This window comes from Mustela lutreola, chromosome 15 (assembly GCF_030435805.1).
Source record: "Mustela lutreola isolate mMusLut2 chromosome 15, mMusLut2.pri, whole genome shotgun sequence".
Classification (NCBI taxonomy): domain Eukaryota; kingdom Metazoa; phylum Chordata; class Mammalia; order Carnivora; family Mustelidae; genus Mustela; species Mustela lutreola.
Window position 1 is genome coordinate 40963856 of NC_081304.1, and position 23866 is coordinate 40987721.

At 38.0% G+C, this 23866-nt stretch overlaps 3 protein-coding genes across 9 annotated transcripts in view; 2 read left to right on the plus strand and 1 right to left on the minus strand.

The window, feature by feature from the left end:
* The window catches only part of NF1 (neurofibromin 1), a 252514-nt gene that overhangs the window by 40853 nt on the left and 187795 nt on the right, over positions 1-23866 (minus strand). For all 7 annotated transcript variants that reach the window (XM_059149027.1, XM_059149025.1, XM_059149024.1 and 4 more), the window contains 2 exons: positions 2283-2715; positions 1356-1696 (listed from right to left, as the gene is read on the minus strand). In XM_059149027.1, coding sequence (XP_059005010.1) covers positions 1356-1696; positions 2283-2715 — 774 coding nt within the window. The remainder of the gene's footprint in view (positions 1-1355; positions 1697-2282; positions 2716-23866) is intronic.
* On the plus strand, positions 5737-10649 carry EVI2A (ecotropic viral integration site 2A). The gene is made up of 2 exons (XM_059149030.1): positions 5737-5972; positions 9031-10649. Exon 2 carries the CDS (start codon positions 9052-9054, stop codon positions 9748-9750), a length of 699 nt encoding a protein of 232 aa, XP_059005013.1. The 5' UTR covers positions 5737-5972; positions 9031-9051; the 3' UTR covers positions 9751-10649.
* Positions 13009-22526, plus strand: EVI2B (ecotropic viral integration site 2B). Its single transcript, XM_059149028.1, has 2 exons — positions 13009-13132; positions 20785-22526. The coding sequence occupies exon 2, from the start codon at positions 20800-20802 to the stop codon at positions 22165-22167; it is 1368 nt and encodes a 455-aa protein (XP_059005011.1). The 5' UTR covers positions 13009-13132; positions 20785-20799; the 3' UTR covers positions 22168-22526.

A 23866-nucleotide genomic window follows, 5' to 3' on the forward strand; every position in this document is an offset into this window, starting at 1 on the left:
TCAAGCTAAAAACTGTTAGAACATTGTTAACATTCTTCTATGAGGAATTTTAAATTGTAAATTAAAGGTAGGCTTTATAGTTCTATTTTCCTATAATGAGATTATTAATATTATTGTTTGAAGTTTGTGTATCTCTTACTAACTCTTAGGAATTTGGAGTTATACTATTTTGACATTGACTTTTATTCTGTATATTTCAACAGTTATTAAGAACTGGGCCTGCTCAAACTGAGGTAGGTATCACAGGTTCCTTGGAGATAATGAAAGCTAAGCACACACAATATTTTATACATAATTTCGGGGAGACCCATCCAGGTAAAAAAATCTTGATTTCCCCCCCTTTAAGAATAAGGACTCCTAAAAAGCCCACTTATAAAACTTGGGCTACATTACACCCTAGGGAAGATTTTTTTGGAGCTAAGAATTTGTATCTCTAAAAGTCTTGACAGTCTCAAGGAACCTGGGACAAAGAATTATTCCAACATGAAAAGCACAGGGGAGAAATAAAGGAAGGAGTGCAAAGACACGTTGCCAGAGAGAGAAGGGATGGGAGGGGGAGCTGGGAGGCAGTCATATTTACCAAGCACAAACTGCCAGGCGCTAAAATATACTGCTACACATACTGTTTATGAAACCTTTGTAGGTATGTAGGAAAGGCACTGTTACCCATATCTTGAAACTAGAGCTCAGAGAACTTTAATACCTTGCCCAAAGTCATACGTAGTAGCAGATCTAGATTTAAACCAAATCTACTGACCCCACAGGCCATGCTCCTTCCTCATTCACGTTCAGATTATTAAATCTAAACAGAACTGATTATACCCTGTTAGATGACATCTACATTTGTCTTAAGACTTCTTTAAAGAACTTTGTTCAAGTCACATAGGTGGAAAGTATGCAGTGTTATTGTTTGAGTTATTGTACTTTAAGCCCTCCTTTGTCAAACAATAATCTAATTTGCCTGTAAGGAAACTAGATAGTGATATACTTCTGAACATGGGAAAACATAATTATAGGACTCAGGAGGAAAAACTTAGGAATAGATTAAAAAAAAAGAAGAAGACTTTTTTGGGGATGGAGGGGGCCAAAGAAATAAAACTGCTATGTAGTCTGTTTCAGACTAAAGTATCCTAGAGAAAGAACATGTATTGGTTTAGTGTGACTCACCCTTTTCAGAATTCCACAGTTCATGTGAATACCCCACAAACTGATGAGGTCACACTGGTTAACCAACATAGCATACTTTCCTATTTAGAGTATTAAGGTAGAGGCTGTATTAAAAGCTTATTAAGTGGTCTCATTCTAAAAGAAACAAACCCTGAAAAAAGTTGAAGTGAGTTTTTAAAAAAACCTACCGTAAACTAGGGTCTGAACTGCCTAAATTAAGTAATGCAATATTGAGCAGCGTCCCAGGGACATCTTTTGGCCGAATCTTGGTGTGTTGGGGGATGGAGTCGGGCTGCGACAGCTCCCAGCGTGTCCGGATATGAATGATAGACTGCACAATGGCTTCGCACTCCTGGTGCATGAAGGTGAGTGGCGTGCCCTGGTTTGCAATGGTTAAGGTAAACTGGTTCTCATCCACCAGGCAGATCTCTTCGATTTCCGAAGCATAATAGATATCATTTAGAAAGACTGATTGCCCCAGGACTTTTGTTCGCTCTGCTGAGGTTACCTGGACAGCAGTAGAACCAACCTGGAAAGTGATGGTGAGAGGGTGGAGTGAAGAAGAGTTCAGTTCCACCATGCAGAACTCTTAAGAGGCTCCGAAAACCGACCAACGGGCCAACCAAACAAGTACCATGTTTGCCATTTAAGGAAGAGTTACCACATGTTCAAATGGGCTCAACAGTTATCATGATAAATGCTCCCAAAAGAGACTACAAAAATTTTTAAAAATATAATTTTTTTTCTAAAAAGTTCAAGAAACCCACAGACAATTACTGGTTTTATCCTGGTTCATGTTTTCCTTCTACAAAAAGCATGTAATAATCCGAAGAATTCTCAACTGGTAATTTCCACCCTCCATACATTCCCATGCCTTTGACTGACAGATGGCAACTGCCCTCTCTACCACACTCCCCTGCCTCCAGTGCAACCGAGAATATTAAGTGTACACCTCTCCCATCTTCCACAGGACCTCCATGAAGACAGAAAGCTGAGTTTTCCTCCAACTGGACTTTACATTTGATCTACTATTACGGTAGCATCTAGGGAGGCCAGTGCACTCTGGTTAACCAAGCAGGGTAACAATCATGTACCTAACATGGAGTGAGACTTACTTTGATAGAAACCTTGGTGTCTTTGTGAGCTAGCTTGAGAGCATTGTGGAATACCTTCAGGTCCTCTTCTAAAGCCAGAGTGGCAGCAGGCAATTTCTGTTGTTCATGCTCTATGTGCTCAGCCAGTTTCCCAGGACAGTCTATGAAGATGAGCCTCTTGCTGCCTTTGAGGCCAGTCAGCAGCCGCTCGTGATACTTGGTGTACTCCCTGACCCAGGAGTTACAGTTATAGATATAGACTGCAGAGACGTTGTCATAAGCAAAGCCAGGAAAAACAACAAACCACTTGGAGAGAAAGTCTGTTTTAAAGCGATTGCTAGGCCCCGTATGGGTAAGGTCCACTACAATTTCATATGGCTTGGCATAATATGGCTTTAAAGTCAGCAAGACATGGTATATCAGCAAATCGCCATTGATCTGACCAGTTTTAAATCTAAAGAAGATGAACAAAAAAAAAAAAAAAAAAAAGGACACAGATTATTAACAGAATTCTGAATAAATAAATACACAGAGGCTTCTAATCTATTTTATTCCTTTAATTTTCTGATGTGGTTTCTAAAGGAAACTGTAATAACAAAAGACTGCACAAAATCTAAATCCATTTTTTGAAATTAGGTATTCTTTATATATTGAGAAATAAGGCTGAAGTAAGGCTGAAAGAGACAAGTCTCCAATTCAAAAACTTTTGAGCAAGAACAAACCTGCATACCCCAGACAATGAGAGAAAGTTGGTGAACACTGATTGGTTGCCTCTAGGACCACCGAATTTCCCCCGGCCAACACTTTGGATGGGAATGACCCCCCTGGAGCCCTGGAGTGATCTGAACAGCTTTAGTCAATTTGTTTACTCCACCTTAAGCAGCGAGGTTCAGCAACGACCATATATATAACTCAAATCAGGACAACCAGGGTCAAAGAGAGGCCCAATTCAGAAACTTTAGCTTTAACTGGGAATTCAGACTTCTTCTTTCCTGGTGTTTATAAACAAGGGAACACATCGCCCTGGGCATTGTTAGGTCATGCCTTGAGATATGAAGGGCAAGCCTGCCTAAAAACTGAAGAAACAGAACAGAGAAATGAAGAGAGAAACTGGGGCCCAGCCATTTCATTTTAACTCTAGATAAAGAAGCCTCTCCTGGGATCAAATTTACCCTTGACTATATTGTTGATAAGCCAATGAATTCCATTTTTTTGATTAAGCCATATGAGGTCCCAAGTTGCTTACACTCAAAAGAATGCAGAGCAGTGTGAGTAGCCAAAGTAAGGACCATTAGAAAGCCCTGAATAACACAGTACTAGAACTTCAAATCAGAACAACTTATATATTAACTAGGCCCAATGTTCTACACTTGATGACTCTGGTAAGTAATATAAAATAGGCTCAGATAAAAATCCTTACTTCAGAATTTTTAATCTTGTTAGGGAAAAGAAGATAAAAATCAAGTTAAATAATTTTAAAATAAAATATTTCAAGATCAAAGAAAAGGTATGAGGTAGTATATAATCACTTATCAAATGAATTGCAGAGAAAGATAGTTCAGAAGAGGGAGAAATGAACACATACTGGGTAGTCACTGAAAACTACATAGAAGATGTGGCTGAAGTTGGTAGGAGAAATTTTGAATTCAATAGGAGGAAGGACTAGCAGGTCTAAAAGACAGAGGTAAAGAAAAAAGAAACAGATAACTAGATGTCCTGAGGCAATAGTCAGCTAGTTTAACTGGAATGAAGGACCACATACAGAAGTTTTAAGAGATAAAGCTGGACAACTGCACTATTAGGTATTTACCCAAAGGTTACAAAAATACTAATTCGAAGGAACACATGCACTCTGATGTTTATAGCAGCATTATCTACAATTGTGAAATTATGGAAAGAGCCCAAGTGTCCATTGACTGATGAATGGCTAAAGTGGTATACATACAATGGAATATTACTCAGCCATAAAGAAGAATGTTGCCTTGCCATCTGCAAGGATATTGAGCTAGAGAGTATAATGCTAAGTGAAAAAAGTCAGAGAAAGACAAATACCATTCGATTTCACTCATACATGGAATTTAAGAAACAAAACAAGTGATCATACGGGAAGCAAAAAGAAAGGCAAACCGGAAAACAGACTTAACTACAGAGAACAAACTGATGGTTCCCAGAGGGGAGGTGGGTAGGCTGTGGGTTAAACAGGTGATGGGGATTAAGACAGGCACTTATTGTGATGAGCACTGGGCACACTAAGTGCTAAATCACTAAACCGTACACCTCAAACTAATCTGACACTGTTAACTAACTGGAATTTAAATAAAAACTAAAAAATAAAATAAAATTGAAAGTTTAATTTTTCAAAAAAAGGGGGATAGAGCTAGAAAAAAGACGTAATAGTTAAACTGTGAAAGGACTGAAACTAAGAGGTTCAAGTTTTCTCCCAGAGGCCCAGTATTTCTCAGAATATGTTCTGTGAAGCACCAGCATCAGAGCCAACTGTGGTACCTGATACAAATGCAGTCCATTTCTATTACACAGGAATCTGTGCAGGAGGCCCTGGCGATTTTCATTGTTTTTAAACAACCTTCTCATCTGATATTTATATGCACAAATATTTCTAAATCACTGCTGTAGGTGTTGGGGAGTTATTCAACTTTATTTATTTTTTTTTGTTAAAAGAAAGAGGTGATATGATCAAAGGAAGTGATACATAAAAGCTCTATGAGGTGCTGGGAGCTGGTAAAAAAAAGATACTGTAGTCTAGGTATGGCCTAATAAGGAGCTGAATACTTTGATGACCGTGAAGAAAAAAATCAATTCGAGAATATGAAGGAAGGACCAACATGATCCAAGGTCCAACCAGGGCTGAAAGAAAGGACTTGAATTAAAAGGACTTGCCAGATACCAAGCCTCTGAGATCACAAAGAATGCTGCTATCATGAACAAAAAGGGCTCATCAGGGGCAGTAACTTTTGGAGAGAAAACCAAGTCCATTTCAGACATACTGAATATGAAGTGATGATAGGACATTCGAGGGGAAAGCGTGTGTACGTGTGTCTGTGTGTGTATACACTAAACCACATAAAAACTTATTCTGCCCCATATCATCTATGTTTACTAGATATTTTCTCAAATCACTGTTGTACTTCCACAATTTGAGATGCTGGTTGTGTATTTCACTGTTTCTATTATCTGACCAATACCCCGGGTCTCCAAACTTATATCATCAAATCACTCTGTGGTACACAAATAAAATTTTTAGGGATTTTAATGCTGCAGGAAAAATACCATTCCCTCTTCTTGTCATTCAAAAGAACATCGCAGGCATATATAATGAGCATAAGGTCAAAAGGCACTGAGCGGAAAACCCTCCCCGCCCTGGGGGCGGGGATTTGTTATACAAAGCCTCCTGTCATGCCAGCGGCCAACTGGACAGGACTTTTGGTTTTTTTTTTTTTCTCCTTGTTTTTTTCCCCCCTGTGACATGTGCTTTAGTTGCAGCAGAAAGGAAATGTGTCATCTGTGGTTTGGTTTTAAAAGTGGAAAGCTAGCTGTACATACACTTTTTTTTTAAACTGCAGATTTACTTTAAGGTTCATATTCTCCAAGTCTATCCTGCTTTAAATTACTTGGAAGCTGTGCTTCAAGACAAGAAAAGAAGTGGCTTATTAAAATCAGGTTATAATCAGATTTTGACCAAGAGTTTGTAAGGTAGGTCATATATATTTGGCTTTTCTTACGCCTTTTCACGCGTAACTTTGTACAAGCTAGTGTTCGAGGAAGTGCTTTCAAAGAGTACCTAAGAATCTTACTAACAAAGTAGAATCATAAGGGATTGAAAATGTATGCTATTTTTTTTCTGTCCTATTAAGTAACATTTAAGTTAGAAATGGAAAGATTTATCATCAACATAGTTTTTATCACGATTAGGAAGGATCTGAGTTTAGACTCCAGAGTGAACTAAAAAGTTTTACGTTACCAAAAAAGTTGAAAAAATAAAGTTCTCATTATAAATGCATAGGCATTATAAATTTTATTGAAAATGACCAGATAAAGAAAACTTTTGATAATGTAACCTGGCCTCCATGGCATAAATTGGGGATGCAGAGACAATCTTCTATTCTCAGGCATTTGTAAGGGCAAGAGAAAGTCTCATTTTGTTAACAGTTTGTTTATTTGGGATGACAGTACATCTGGCTGCAGACAATCAACAGCAGGCCTATTATCTACCCCGTGGTAAGCACTGATAAAATGTGTATGAGTTCCATGATGTATACTACATTGTTAATGAACTAACGGGGTAAGAATAACCCACTTGAAATCATTTTATCATGGAATGCAGAAATCTAGTCTAGTAGGAAAAGATGGAAATTACCTATTTACCCAATTTAAAGTATTTCTCTTTAGTGAAAGAATCATAAAGTATACCAAGATTTATGTTATTCAACTTAAAAACTGAAGCTGAACACTATTATATGGAAGTCAGTGTGTAATATCTTCACTGTCTATTAAAGATCATAATCTAAAAAGTCATCTTAATTCCAGAACACATAATAAAGGTTTTTTTCCTTTAGGAAATAGTACTTCAGTGGCTGGTTTCCATTTGCCATTGTTTATTATAAGCTACTTTTGTTCGTACAACAACATATCACATTTGTTATTTTCAATGTCTGTATTATCAATAGCACAAAAATTTTATCCAATGACATATAACAACTAATTCTAATAAAACCTTGAAATTCAAAAAAAGTATGACTAGCACCAGCATCTGTCTTACTTGGGAGGAGGTTAGAAATAGAGGATCTCAGTTCCCTCCTAGACCTACAAAATCAGAATCCAATTAAAAACAGACAAAATAACAACAAAAAGACTCCCATGCACATTCAAGTTGGAGAAGAACTTCTCTAAAATAAAGTTCTTAAACAGGTAATTTTACTGAGTAAATCTCAGGAGAGTAATCTAGTTTTGCTTCTATTTAATGCTAACATAAAACAGTCTACAAAAGTAGCTCAGATGAACAGAATATTACTATAAAAGAGATGACTTGATAATGGCAATAAATCTTTTCTGCTGGCTTATCAGTACCTAGAACAGATATTCCAGTTCTATTTAAATCTTCAACCACAGGGTGGATGAGAATTAGAAACAGACTTGTCCCCTTTTGTAATGCCTTCTAAGGAGCTTGAAGCTGAAACTAAAATTCGTCTTTTTTATGTATATGTTGAGACTTAATGATCTGCCTTGACTTCCCATTCCCATAGTCTGAATCCCCACAAACCTAATGTTCTCTATTTTGCTGTATTATTTATTTATTTATTTTAAAGATTTTATTTATTTATTTTTGAGAGAGAGAGAGAGCGCATGAGAGGGTAGAAGGTCAGAGGGAGAAGCAGATGCCCCATGGAGCTGGGAGCCCAATATGGGACTCCATCTAGGGACTCCAGGATCAAGACCTGAGCCGAAGGCAGTCGCTTAACCAACTGAGCCACCCAAGTGCCCCTGTATAATTTTTATCTTAAGAAATTATGTCAAGGGGCGCCTGGATGGCTCAGTGGGTTAAGCCACTGCCTTCAGCTCAGGTCATGATCTCAGGGTCCTGGGATCCAGCACCAAATGGGGCTCTCTGCTCAGCGGGGAGCCTGCTTTCCTTCCTCTCTCTCTGCCTGCCTCTCTGCCTACTTGTGATCTCTGTCAAATAAATAAATAAAATCTTAAAAAAAAAAAAAGAAATTATGTCAAAATTGGGACCCCTGGGTGGCTCAGTTGGTTAAGCAGCTGCCTTTGGCTCAGGTCATGATCCCAGCGTCCTGGGATCAAGTCCCCTATCAGGCTCCTTGCTTGGCAGGGAGCCTGCTTTTCCCTCTGCTTCCGTCTGCCAGTGCTCACTCTCTCTCTCTCTCTCTCTGACAAATAAATAAATAAAATCTTAAAAAAAATTATGTCAAAATAGTAATAAAAAAAAATGCGAGGCATAAATGATGATGAAAAAAGTCACTTTTGTTTAACTTCTGAGATTGTTCAGAAGAAATCTGGCATGCCTTTGCTTTTAAAAAAGCCACAATAAGTTAGGGGATATACAGGTGAAAAGAGAGAACCACCACCATATGATTTCACAAATACCGGGAGTATATTTGTAAGTACCAGCTTTATTCTAAGCTTCAAGATAAACACCCAGCAAGAAAAAAAGAACACCTTGAATTCCTATTTGAAATCCATTTCCTTTGGTTGCTATAGTTCTCCTTTCTTGATCCCAAAACAAAAACCAAAAAAAGCCATTTGCCTTTTCTTCATACATGAAGCAAAATGCTCAAGGCCACATTTCTCCTTTACTATAAAGACTGATGACACATTTGTTAGAGGGTGGGGAGTTTCTGCCAGAAAGATCCTTAAATGGTTGGGGGCCCAAAAAAAAAAAAAAAAAGGAGGAATCAAAAAAGCAAAGCAGAAGTATCTGACTCAAAGCTGAAGTTTAGTATGCCTGGCGAGGAGAAAGCTATATAAAACCACAGAATTCAGTTTAAAATGATTCACAGTTATTTATAATGTTAACTTCTAGCATTTACGAGAACAACAGAAATTAAACTGTTTCTTTATACACAGTCTAACGGAAAAAAGTCAGTTGAGAAGAAATTCAAACAAATAGCAAATATTAAGCACAAGTTTGTAGTTCACTTGTAAGGTACCAGCTGTCCGATTTTTAAGTATAATCAGAGCAACCAGGAACCCTTAATCTTTCCAAAATTAACCAATTATACTGCTATCCCAACAGACTTCCAGCATATTCACGGACATGGAACACACAGGACTCTACCTGCATTTTGCCCTTCTGATGACAATGGTTTTTTCCTGGTCTCCTGGAATAAACGCAAACTACACCCATCTGTGGGCTAACAGTACTACAGTCTGGGATCCAGATATTCAAAATAAGCCGGGCAGAAAGCAAAATGAAAACATTAACACAAGCCCTACAACTTCTGAAGTAGATAAAAGAGGTAACGCTATAAACAGGACTGAAATAGCAACATCCTCTGAGGTCCCATCTCTAACGCCTCCATCGGAACTGGAGCTTTATATACCTTTGCTCATCACGAACAGTTCTCCAACAGTACAGAGCACAGAAAACACAACCAAAGGTCACCGTGAAATTTTCAAAAAAGAAGTCTGTGATGAAAACAACAACAAAATGGCTATGCTAATTTGCTTGGTTATAATTGCAGTGCTTTTCCTTATCTGCACCCTTCTATTTCTATCAACCGTAGTTCTGGCAAACAAAGTCTCATCTCTCAGACGATCAAAACAAATAGGCAAGCGTCAGCCTAGAAGCAATGGTGATTTTCTGGCAAGCAGTGGTCTCTGGCCTGCTGATTCAGACACTTGGAAAAGAACACACCAGCTCACAGGGCCCAACCTAATGATGCAATCTACTGGAACACTCATAGCTACAAGGGAAAGAAAAGATGAAGGAGGAACTGAAAAACTCACTAACTAACAGGGGCTTTAGTAAAGAAAAATGCAAAGTAGCAATGAGAAAGTTTATGAAGTAAAAAATGAAATCAGTTTGATGTTCAATGCCAACATGTTGGTCTGGCAGTCAAAGCTGCTGACATGGCAGCCTTGCAATTTAGAATCAAGCAGGTGAGAAGGGGAGAAGTCTGCCCACCTTCTTCTCAATTACTTAAACTGTGCACTTTTGTCCTGACACTGAATATTTTAAAAAGCAAATAACCAAACACTCAAGAATGTAGGAAGGTTTTAAAGGCGAGTTGAAGGACTAACTAATGGAGGCAGAAAGGGACAATTAAATAAACATTTCCTGTTCAGCAACAGTAGTTAGATGATCTTCGTCTGAATATAATTCAACTTTGAAGAGTTTTAGTGTGTCCTCAGAGGCAAGTATATGCTTCAACATCTAATGGAAGCCAAATTCCTAATGTATAGAGTTGAACTGTAGTTTAACAGTACCTTTGCTGAATGTGACAGAATCTGGACCAGCTCATAGACCGGCACAGCAATTTTATGCCAGATGTTTTCATCTTTATGTATGGCACACAGAAGAGTTTCTCTATTACAAATATTTAATTAAAACGTTTAATTTTGTATAACAAATTAAGACTCATTAGAATAAAACTGACTACATATATTTGTATTCCCTTTATTATATTAGGGAACACACTGTAAAGATCAATAAGTAAAAGAGCTTAATTGAAACAGATGACACTGTAGCCATAACAGAAGCCCAAGTGTAAATGTAAAGCACATCTTACTGTTTAAATGCAATGTACTTCTACACATACTGCTTATTGGAAGATTTATAGCAAATATCCAAAGGGTGACTAATTCTCTGATTTCAAAGGGGCCAAGCGGCCCAATAAATGATGGTTTACTGTTTGTTTGTTTTTTTTAAACTATCTAATGTGACATGAGCAAAGGAAAGATGTGTGTATGTTCGCTCTCATCTGGGAAAACAGGATAGTCCAAGGAACTGTTTAACCTTTCAAGAAACTGTGTTCAAGTAAAATAATGACTTAAACTTAAATTAAGACTTCCACGTTCAGTTAGATATATTACAAAAGTTGGTTTGAGAGACGTTCCAGCTATCTACTAAAATTGATCCAGAGCATACTAATTAAAAACCAAGCTACAGGGGCACCTGGGTGGCTCGGTGGATTAAAGCCTCTGCCTTCAGCTCAGGTCATGATCTCAGGGTCCTGGGATGGAGCCCCATATTGGGCTCTCTGCTCAGCGGGGAGTCTGTTCCCACCAACCCCCACCCCCCACCTGCCCTCTCTGCCTACTTGTGATCTGTCAAATAAATAAATAAAATCTTAAAAAAAAAAAGGCAGAAAAAACCCCAAGCTACATTAAAAAATTCTCATCCCTTATTAAGCATTTATTTTGGGCAATATGCTAGCCATTTAAGAAAAGAGTTTATATATATTTTTCCAAATATGGTCACACTCTTCCCCTCCCTTCTAGGTTCGTGATTCCCATCCTGATTGTGTCATCTGAAGAGTTTTTAAAACTAGCCATTATCTAATTCCCACCAATTCTCTTTGTGATTCAGCTGCAATGGAGTAACCTCCAAGCAATGGTAATTTTTGCATTAATTCTGTATTAATTAATACTGCTCTTGGTCATCAAAATCACTTTTTACAGGTACCATGGCTTGAAAGATCTAGGTTATATTTTAAAATGGGAGGGGAAAAGTCAATTTTATAATCAGTTTATTACCAATTTGTTAAAGAAATTATAATATTATTCAGATAAAGCTAAATGTCAAAAAAGTAAAAAGGGAAGCAAGAGAACACTCATTGCCAATCATGGTGACATCAGGTTATCTTCTGAGGAGTAGAAAGGCCCACACTGGCAATGAAACTGGGCAGAGCTCCCATCTTGTACAATTAAAAATTTGAGATTGTGTATTAGAGCAAATAGTGATAACACAAAGCACTCATGGAGTCAAGTGTCATATATACTTACCTGAGGAAATTAAAAGTGTCCTTTAAAAAATAAGACATTAGCTAGGTAGGTATTTTCATATTCAACATACACATTTTCTGACAAAAAAATAAAGCTTCTATTGCAAGAGTATTTAAAATTCATCACTCACTAATTAACGCCCTCAGAATGATGCTATCCAATGATAGTTCATGAACAAAGAGAAGTGATTCCTTTATATCTTAACAGGTTAAGATAAATTTTGAGTTCAAATTTTAAGTTATTTTTGACAAAAGAACACTTTTGTTTTCTATTCCAGGAGTTATGATTCACATATTCAATTCAGGGATTTTAAAGTAGTAAATCAAAAGTTCACAGTGCTTTGATTATATTCTTTTTGTACCAAGGTATAAGGACTTTGATGTTAAGAACTAGTCACTGCTAGTCCATGATCCTCTGCAGTGATCACGAAAAGCAGGGTAAGGCTTAATACTTACGGTATCTACTCTAAAGGGCACTATGCTAGGCACTTCACATTTATTTAAACCCACAACAAATTAGGAAATACAACTTCCATTTCTCAGAGCAGGAAAGAGGCTAGAAGGAGACTTGTGCAAAGAAATTTTTCTTCAGACTAACTCATTCTCTGTTCAATGTACTTTGCTTAGTTGACTCATTTAAATCATGATTCCCAATTTATTTTACCTTCCACTGGGAAGTACCTACTCTGTGGGTAATCAAAGAGTTGCGCACTGGAACTCCAAAATCATTTATAAAGTACTCAGTCTGAAAAGTTTAATTACACTTTTACCTGGGCTTTGTCTAAATTATGTACGAGGAAATAATGTTAACATTTACTGGCTTCCTACCGTGTGTGAGGCACTTATACACGTTATCTTACTTAATCTTCACAATAGCTCAATAAGAGAAATATTCCTCCAGAGGAGGAAATGATGACTCAGAAGCACAGCAACTTGCCTAAGGTGATCGAGTAAACAGAACACATCTTTTGCTTCTTACGAGAAGAAATCTCACTTTGGGTGATAACCCCACTGGCAGTTTTTGCCTGAGAATACGTAGGTTCCCCTCTAAAGTACTATTCTAAGTATTTAAATTATATAATCACATTACTAGAGAGTCTCAAATGTTCACTTACCAACATTAATTATAAGCATTCAAATCATAAAGCTGCAAACTGTGTTTCAAAATAAGTTCTGTTCAAGTAGTGCATTATTTAGTCATTTTGCGGCTTATTGCACTTCCGGAACCAACTATCGATAAACTTCCTTTTTTTCTACAGAAAGCATTTCAGTTTGCTACAGGACCATTTTTAATCTGAACTGAACCACCCCTTTTGCTTTCTTAGCCAAATCACTAAAATGTCCAGATAGAACAAGAACTCAGCATTCTGCAAAAAGAAGTTAACAGCTGAGGTAAGAAAATTTTCACACAGGCAATCTGGTTTGATCTTTATTTTATATAAAATTTATTTTTAAAACTAAGATGTTGTTAGTGTTTTCAACTTAAATTCTGCTAGTCTAAAGATGTCTAGGGCAGGTTTTGGAGTTTGGTTGCATGGAATTAAAAAATATGCAATGTTGAGCTTGCCTTGAAGAAAAATTTTCAGCATGGTTTGTATGATACAGCCCTTTTAATTTTGTTCAATCTCAATGGTTAGTCAGCCTTAGTTCTGTAGTTATAAACAATAAACTGTAACCCTGGCAGAGAAAGCTAAAGGTGACAAATAAAATTAGAGTCCATGGGACATGACTGAATTTACAATCCCCAAATACCAACTGTTAAAAACTCTAGCTTACGGGGCACCTGGGTGGCTCAGTGGGTTAAAGCCTCTGCCTTCGGCTCAGGTCATGGTCCCAGAGTGCTGGGATGGAGCCCCACATCAGACTCTCTGTTCAGCAGGGAGCCTGCTTCCCCTCCTCTCTCTCTGCCTGCCTCTCTGCCTACTTGTGATCTCTGTCAAATAAAATAAATAAAATCTTTAAACAACAACCAAAAAACCCTCTAACTTGCTTTCCATAAAGTTGTCCCATATATAACATAATCCATAGATTCAAGTTATTTTTTAATCCCCTTTAGTTTCTATGGTAAAAATGGTCACATTCACTTAAATTAAGAAAGAAACCAAAGGAGATTAGATAAGGTACTCAATTATCATTTTTTAATACAAACAGCATTTTATATTTTAGTAATAATAGTTATAGGAAAATAGGTCTCATTTTTAAAGCTAAGACGAAACTGTTATGATAAAATGTATACATATATTCATATCACCTACATATTCAAGCAATACATTGTTATCTGAGCTATTGGTAAGTAGTATAAAATAGATACGGGAAAAAACACTCACAGGATAAATAATAGAAAATTTCTAATCTGCATACAACATGCCTACTCTGTGAGTAAACTGGGCAGTTACAAAGTAAATACCCTCCAAATAAAAACTGCCAAGAGTTTAGTTTACACAGACTTACAATATCGCAGAATATAAATTTATACTGGGTGATACTCTATTTCAACATTTCATAAATATTTATGACTTTCCCTTATAGAAGTCCACTTTGGATTTTTTCTAAGTAACTATTACTTAAGTTAGAAATAAAGATTTCTATCTCTTTTTTAGATAAGACTTGTCTCTCTATATTTTTAAAGGGCCAGTTCAAAATTTGGAGTGTAATAGTACCTGTGTTTTTCAACTAATTCCTATATAACTCTACTGAGAAGAAAATTATGAATTCTGAGTAAGTTCAAATTTGTTAAATATAAATCTGAATCCTTTCAATGTCTGATCTTAAAAAGTCATTTCATATATGATAGCTTATAGGCTAACCATTTAAAATTCTCATAACTAATTTCATAGAATCAGAGGCATAACCTTGCATAACCAGGCATAACCTGGTTTTCTGGTAGTCTTTTTTTCCCTACCCCTTAACTCAAGACTGCCTCCCAAAGTTACTTACGTATCTGTTCCCAGAGAGCTCACATCTCCTTCCTTCATTTATGCTTTAGCATTTCTGCTTCATGATTTTTTTTTTAAGATTTTATTTATTTGACAGATAGAGATCACAAGCAGGCAGAGAAGCAGGCAGAGAGACAGGAGGAAGCAGGCTCCCTGCTGAGCAGAGAGCCCAATGTGGGGCTCCATCCCAGGACCCTGAGATCATGACCTGAGCCGAAGGCAGAGGCTTTAACCCACTGAGCCACCCAGGTGCCCCCTGCTTCATGATTTTACTACGAAAGGCAGTGCAGCATGTTTAGTGACATATACCAGAAGGAAAGGGCTCTTGTGTATGACTGACATGATTTCTTGATCATTGCCTCTATTTACAACTCGGACACTGGCAAGTTATACCACATCTATTCTGCTTGTTAAAATAGAATAGTACCTAACACTGAGTGGGTGCTCAGTAAATGGTAGCTAATACCGATAAAAGTCACCAAATGCTTCCTATCAAGAGTTCAAGGTTAATCTCTTTTTACTCCTTCTAACAGATTCAATCTTAACTGTACCCTTTACATATTTATGCATCATATTTATGAGAACATGTCTGATACATAAGGACTCCTACCTTCAGTGTTAATTGCCTGTAAGATGTTTAGTTAAAACACAGTTGATGTTTTCCTTCGTCTTTTAAAACATTTTTAAATATTCAGGAAAAGCCAGAGGACCAAAATCACAGATTTAGACCTCAAAGTGCCAACCTATAATAATGAGCAAAATACTGCCATACAAAAGTAGACAATGTGGGATTTGCCTGAGCAGCAGACTAAGGGATTTCTAGAAAAATGCTATATAGAATATGTCTGGGTTCTTTAGAATAATTAGCAGTTATGTTCTGAATTGTGCCAGAAAGAAATAAAAAGAGAGAATCTTAAGAATACTTAGAACAGACAGGAGAACCTGAAATGAAAGCCTAGTGAGTTTGAGAAAATGGGTGAGTCAAGTCCTCCATCATGGAAAAACAGCTCCTCTTGTTCCTTCCCTACGTCCACAAATCCTGTTCAGTGACAGAGAGCAGCACTCTGTGGTTCTTTCTTCCATCTACTTCAATCTTCTCCCCCAACTTCTAATTTTGCCCAACTCTTCCACTTTAATCACCTACCCCAATTTCTTGCTAATTACATAGTTACCACTTTTTCTTCAGCTTTTCACTAACTCTTCAATACCTTCTCTAGTCCACTGACCTTCCCCTTTTCCATATATTGGCTGCCTACTATAATTTCTGCTTTATTTTTCTCTTTGGTTTTATTTTTTTTTATTTCTTTGCACTCCCTTTTCATTTAATATTATCTTACATTTTCTCCTTTCTACTTCCCCCATATGGTTTGTTCTTTCCACCTTCTCTCCCTGAAGAAGAAATGTTGGTACTTCAGATATACATGGTTTATATATTTAAAAAATATATACATATGTTAAATAACTTTCTGCACTGCTCATAACACTGGCCTCACTTCTCTGAATTAGAAAAATGTCAGTTTCTTCACTATTATGCCCCTTATATATTCCTCTTTTAAATCCTGCTCTCTCTTTTCTGGGCTATTCTGATTTGTCATAGCAGAAATCTAATACAGATTCTAGCATTCTAATGTAGCAGACCCTTGGAGGGTAGACAGCTAACTGAAGAGTGGGAAGAAGAGACAGAAGAGGTAAAAAATGGAATTTGGTTTTGAGATTGTTGTAACCCTAAATGACAAGTAGAAAAATCTCACATGACCTTCCTATTGACAAAAGAGGTTATGAACTTACCAAAACTGATCTTACAAATTAAAATGGTTTATAATCATGTTCCTGTTCAGGGTCTTTCCTTCTCTAGTGCTTTTTTTTTAGTGAATTGAAAAGAGGAACTGTGTGGGTTTTTTAAATTTTAAGTGAAGTCATAAAAGAGGAAACATTTTTGGCTGAAGATAATTCATGGCCTATATTTTCTGTTGCTTTGGATGGCATTTTTAAAAAAACTAAAGTGAAACCCTGAAGAATGACTTTTGGGGGTGGTGGAAATCTGTAAGAATAGCAAGTAGGAATGGCACATGGATAACCATATAGAGATGATTCAAATGCCCACATTTATGCCAAAAGTTTCTATTTTTTTCCTGTGAAACCTTTTGCAAAATGGATAACAAGCATAATTTAACAACTTAGATTTATCTTCTCTACTTACATGCTGGCAGAAGTATTAATAAATAGTGAAAAAGTGAAATGGAAAGGAACCATAAACCCAATACAGATTACGTGTTTCCTGAGCTCTTAAGATATATGGCACTTAGATATAAAGGAATCAAAACCCAAGGCAGTTTAGGGAGGAGAAAGAATACATGCTTGTCAATCAGATGGCGCTGGGTACAAATTCCTTTTTTTTTTTTTTAAAGATTTTATTTATTTATTTGACAGAGAGAAATCACAAGTAGGTAGAGAGGCAGGCAGAGAGAGAGAGGAGGAAGCAGGCTCCCTGCCGAGCAGAGAGCCCGACGCGGGACTCGATCCCAGGACCCTGAGATCATGACCTGAGCCGAAGGCAGCGGCTTAACCACTGAGCCACCCAGGCGCCCCTGGGTACAAATTCCTTACTTGTGATTTAAAATATATAAAAGTGATAGAACACTAGGCAAACTCTTTTTTTCTTTTTTAAGACTTCATTTATTCGATAGATAAAGAGAGCACTCTCAGGGAGAGTGGCAGGCAGAGGGAGAGGGAGAAGCACCTCTCTGCTAAGCAGGGAGCCTGATGCGGGGCTCGATCCCAAGACCCCAGGATCATAACCTGAGCTGAAGGCAGATGCTTAACTGACTGAGCCACTCAGGCACTCTAGGTAAACTCTTAATCCATGTGAATTCGTGTCTTTATCTGTAAATCAAGGATTCCTTCATCTTCCTCATGATCATTTAAAGGTTAAATGAAGTAAAGTTTTTATTAAAACACGAGAGAGAGTACAGCACAGAATGTGTTCTATATAAAATTTTTGTTTCTTTTTTGCTTTCTTCAAGGTTCTTGTTTGAATGGGTGGGGATAATAAAAAGAAAATGTGCAAGTTAAAAGTAATTAAAAAATAACACAGGGGCACCTGGGTGGCTCAGTGGGTTAAGCCTCTGCCTTCAGCTCGGGTCATGATCCAGGGGTCCTGGGATCGAGACCCGCATCGGGCTCTCTGCTCAGTGGGGAGCCTGCCTCCCCCTGCCTCTCTGCCTACTTGTGATCTCTGTCAAATAAATAAATAAATAATCTTTAAAAAAAATAACACAATTATTTAAGAGAATAAAGATGTGACTATGGCAGGACCATGAATAATTATCTAAGGAACCATAAAGACAAGACCTAGGAGGGTTCAGGGAATGGTTGAACTCTCTGGGATGTGGTCAGTCACAGAGAACTTGATTTAGGAAGGGGAATTTAAGCTGAGGTCTGACCAGTGAGGACCGGTTCAGACAAGAAAAGAGGATGAGTTTGGGGATGGGGAACATACGCTAAGAGGGTGAGAAACAGTGTAATTTCAAGTGTCTATTTAGGGAAAAAAGCATGTGTCTAGAAAGTACTTAAGATGGGAAGAGGTACATTGGCTGAATGAGAAGTTTCAGTCTTGAGACATGAGTCAGGACTGGTAAATTCAAGCCAGAAGGAAGAAAACTCAGTTTAGAATTTTTTTTGTCTTGACAGCAGCAGGGAACCCAGAAGTCAGGGAGCAGTAAGCGGACTATAAACGTTTTTCAGAAGATTACTTCATCAGTAGTATGCAGGAAAGTTTAAAGGAGAAAATTTTAAATTTAGGCCTTTAGTATTAGAAAGAAAATAAAAAGGAAGAGACCACTGAGGGGGGAATAAATCACATGCCCTCTGCTTAAACAGGGTAATTTACCAACACTCTGTACCAAGTAGTAGAGGAGTAAACAATGAAAACTATTCAAATACGCTGAAAAGTCTATTTATTTGCAAAACTTGAGGGAATTCCTCTTCTGTTACTGTGCTTCGCATAAAACATCAAATCTCTCTCACATTGGACTAGAAATCCCAGAAAAACTATAGTTTCTAGTCGATTTACCAGGATCTAACACCCTGAGATGTTCCTTTCCCTGACGTTAATAACCAACCCAGCATTAATAACCAACCTAACGTTAAGGAATAGCCAAATAGTTACCATTGTGTCTAATGATGTACACAACAGTATATTACACTTAGAGCTGAAACTGTCCTAGTGTAACTCTTCACTTTAGAGAGAAGGCAGTTGAGACAGGAGGGATGAAATGACTAGTTCGCACACTCAGACGCAGAGTCACATGCTGGAAGTAGAACTGGAACTTACTTCTCACGTTTTAGCATCTACCACATCCCACAAAAAGCCCTGCCTGCCAAACTTACACACGAGCCTTCTCTTCCCATGTCCATATGCTGTTCCCCTGACTGCAATACTTTACTTACTTCATTCCTTCTTACAGATCTTTCAAGACAGCTCAAGTTTTACTTCTCTGAAAAACCTTCCCTGAAAGCCTCCCAGGCTGCAATGGTTCCTCTGTGCATCTCTTGCATACCTTTAGGAGAAAGCTTATTAAACTATTATAATTATTTATTACTTATTTCTACCACTAGAAACTCGGTGTGTGTGGGGGGGGTGTATCTCTTAAACCTAGAACAGACCTGACACAAAGATAATGTTTATCGATAAATGAATGAAAGCAGCAGTGGGACAACTTTACCAATTGGCAACAACTGACTCAACCAGATTCAAAGACTGTTTAGGATTCTGAGTTGAACTGACTCCTTTAAGAGTATGAGATCCGGGGCGCCTGGGTGGCTCAGTGGGTTAAAGCCTCTGCCTTTGGCCCAGGTCATGATCTCAGGGTCCTGGGACCGAGCCCCGCATCAGGCTCTCTGCTCAGCAGGGAGCCTGCTTCCTCCTCTCTCCCTGCCTGCCTCTCCACCTACTTGTGATCTCTGTCAAATAAATAAATAAAATTAAATTAAAAAAAAAAAAGAGTATGAGATCCTAGGGGTGCTTGGATAGCTCAGTTGGCTAAGCATCAGACTCTTGATATTGCCTCAGGTCATGATCTCAGGGTCAGGACATGAAGCCCGCGCTGAGCTCAACATCTGGCTCGGCGCTCAGCACATAGGCTGCTTGAGATTCTCTCCCTCTTCTTCTGTCCCTCCCCCTACTTGTGGCTCAAAATAAAATCTTAAAAAAAGAGTATAAGATCCTAACATAAAGAGACAGTGATAGACTGATGATACTGTAGAGACTACTAACACAATAGACTCTCTGCATACAAAACTTAAACAAAGGTAGCACCGTATGAAAATAAAGAGAGCCAGTTTCCACATGAAAATGAATTCTGTGTTTTAAATATTTTAAATTTGCTGACAGTAGGATATATACATGGAAATGTCCACCAAGAAGTCATGTAAATGGAATGGAATTAATGAGTTTAGGCTGGATGTGCAGGTTTGGGAGCTATGGCATATAGGTGAGAGCTGAAAATTTATGCAATCAGGGTTAGAGAAAAGTAGCTAAGAGTGAGGACTGAATAACAAGTACCCATATTTAAGAAGGGAAAAACAGGAGCTAGTGAGATTAACATGAAAGGAAGACTATCACAAAGAGCTACTTGGATAGTAGTAAAGGCATAGTCAATAGCATCAAATGTGGTCAAGAGAGGGAGAGAAAAAAAGAATAAAATCAAGACTTTGGATTAGGTAACAGATGATTACTGGTGTCCTTCAAAGCAACAGGATCAGTGTATTTCTAGCAGTAAGGAAGAAAAAAATAGAGAGCACATGGAACCAGCACCCACAGCCTATGTGTATCACAAGTATGATGGTAAAATGAAGGATTGCAATGTAACGAACCGAGGAGGGCAGCAAAGCCAAGTACAGGTCTTATGAAAGAATTAAGAGACTATTGCCTATGAGGTCCAAATGTTGTAAGGTTAAGTTAGGATATATTCAAAAGAATTTATTTACACCACAGTGTATCAAGTCTAAATTAGAAACAATAAATACTTATTAGGTACCTACCTACTTTGTGCCAGACACCAAATAATACCTGCCTTTCTTTCTCTCATTATAAAACCACTGGTAAAGAGGAAACATTCTGGAATGGATCCCAAATATTTCATCTTAATTTTGTTTTGTGGATACATCAGTGATACATTTTCCTCAGAGAGAGAAGCAATTACAACAGAGAAGCAACCACAGTCTACTTTATTTAGATCACCAAGGCTATCTAACTCAGCTAATTCTCAAACCACAACAGAGAATCCTATGAGTCAACCAACACAATTTAACCATGTTTCTCCGGAACAGCCAGTACCAACTGTTAAAGCTGCTGATGAACAAACACCACCAACTGCCCATGCTTCGTCTGAAGAACCAGCAGCACACACTTCTGCTGGGCAACCACTTGCCTATAACAACACCGGACAACCAGTATCAATGGCCAACATGTCTTCCCAACAGACAGCAGTACCCGTGTTTACTTCTGCTGGACAACTACCACCATCTGCCCATACTTCTACCAAACGACTGCCACCATTTGTCTATACTTCCACTCAACAGCCATCATCCGTCCGTACCTCTTCTAGGAAACCAACACCACCAACTGTTCATAATCCAACTGTACAACCAACAAGTATCAAAAGCTCGCGGAGGATTACTCCAGGATTCATCCTAGAAACTACCAGTAGCAAAACTATCTCACATGAAACCAGTGCTAATTCAATAGCTTCCATATTAATTGGCGTAATTCTGACTTCTATGTTGGTATCTATAATCATAATTGTACTATGGAAATGTTTGAGAAAACCAGCTTTAAGTGATCAGAATTGGGCAGGTAGGTCTCCATTTGCTGATGGTGAAACCCCCGACATATATATGGATAACATTAGAGGAAACGAAGTCCCCACAAAACGTACATCAATTGTTACATTTATGCCTTGGAAATCAAACAAAAGCACACTCTTAGCAGAGGACTTGGAAATTAAGTTGTTTGACTCAAATGAACACACTGAAGATTCCAACCCCCTCAAAACAGAAAAAACAAAAGATGAAGTAAATGGTACATCAGAGGAGAGCCCTGGTGGATCAACGATCGGCACTGCAGTTTCCTCTTCAGATGATGCAGATCTGCTTCCACCGCCTCCCCCACTTCTTGATTTGGAAGAACAGGAGAATAACCAATGTGACAAACCCACTATGACAGTTCTATCTCCTCTTCCAAATGCTTCCTCCAATCTCCCACCGTCTCTGGACTGTCTCAATCAAGTCTGTAAAAATCACAATACCGAGTTCAAACAAACATTTCCACCTCCACCTGACTCACTTAACTTGCCCCTGGAACCAGGAGATTTCATGAAAAACCAGGAAGATTCCAACAATGGGATCCAGTGTCAGGAGTTCTCTATTCCTCCTGATTGTGATCAGGATCACAGTGAATACTTGCCGCCCCCACCTGAAGAACTGTTATAAATATTGTAACTTGCTTTTTAGCTGATTTTCCATCTTTCTTATGAACTCCATCTTTTGTTTTTCTTCATGTGATGAAAGCAACTGGTAGCCAATTTTGATTTTTTTTCAGGAACTACCTGAATCTGCTCAAAGTTCACATGCATAAGTGGAACTTCTTTTTTTAAAAATGATGTAACAGGGATTTAATCACTGTACCCAACTTTAATGTATAGTATGTTTTATAGATGTATGTAAATAACTTAGCCATTTTGGAAACAAGCAATCTACATATACTTAATATCACATAATAGATATTTTTTCCCCTCAAAACCTGTGTATAAAGTTACCTTGAATAAATAACTTTGTTTTTCCATTTCAAAGTTTGAAGTCGTGGGCAGGAATAAGAAATTAAATACATGATCCGAGTTTCAAACAAAACTCCAAATTTTAAATTAATACCTCAAGTATTATATAAATACGCCAGGGATGTGGGGATGAGAAACTAAAATGCGTATTTGAGAACACAAAAATTTCCTTTTAGCTCTCACTGAAAACAGTAAAGCAAATCTGTTAAAACATCAAATGGAGGGGTGCTCCATTTGGCTCAGTGGGTGGGTGGCTCAGTGGATTAAGCTCCTACCTTTGGCTCAGAGCCCTGGGATTGAGCATCATTGGGCTCTCTGCTCAGCGGGGAGCCTGCTCCCCACCCCACTACTTGTGATCTCTCTGTGTCAAATAAACAAATAAATAATCTAAAAAAAAAAACAAACCATCAAATGGAGGGGACGTTGGATTAGGGATATCTACTTCAAAAGAATAGAAGCATACACCAAAAACTGTTGATATTTCCCTATCTCGCTGGGAGAACACAATTTTTTAAAAATTAGCCTCTTTAAAGAATTTCTTCTTTCTATGGCTCAAGCACCACCCAGAAAAGAAATCTTACAATGGAAAACAAAACCACATACACTAAACCACAACTCTTTGGCTTCGTTCCAAATCTGAATAATTTTCCAAGAAAACCAGACTGTATCAAATACAGATGGTTCTCAACTTTCACTAAACTTACTTATACTTTCTGACACTCTATATTTAAGTTCTTAAACCACCACTCCAATGCGGAATTTCATCTTTCCTCCATGACCTGATAAGTGATGAATCTGAGTTATCAGAGCAGGGGTGGCCCCAATCTTTGGCAGTGTCCATATGGCAAGTGTTCCTTGGCTATGCTTGCTGGGGTGCCAGCCTGTGCCTGCAGAAGTGCCTCTTTGCCCAACAAGCATGTAGTGGTCCTCCTTGCCCTACCCTAACTCCCAGGGGAAGTCTCACTCATAATGAAATGCGGTGGTCTTGTTGGTAGTTTAACCTTAAAGAACCCCTCATATTTCTGAAGTTTTTCAGAACAAAACACTTTGTTTATTTGTAGCACTCATGTTCAATAAACTAACAAAGCTCCACCTTTTTTTTTTTTTTTTAAGATTTTATTTATGTATTTGAGAGAAAGAGAGAGAGAGCATGAGAGGGGAGAAGGTCAGAGGGAGAAGCAGACTCCCCATGAGTTTAGGCTGGATGTGCAGGTTTGGGAGCTATGGCATATAGGTGAGAGCTGAAAATTTATGCAATCAAGATTAGAGAAAAGTAGCTAAGAGTGAGGACTGAATAACAAGTACCCATATTTAAGAAGGGAAAAACAGGAGCTAGTGAGATTAACATGAAAGGA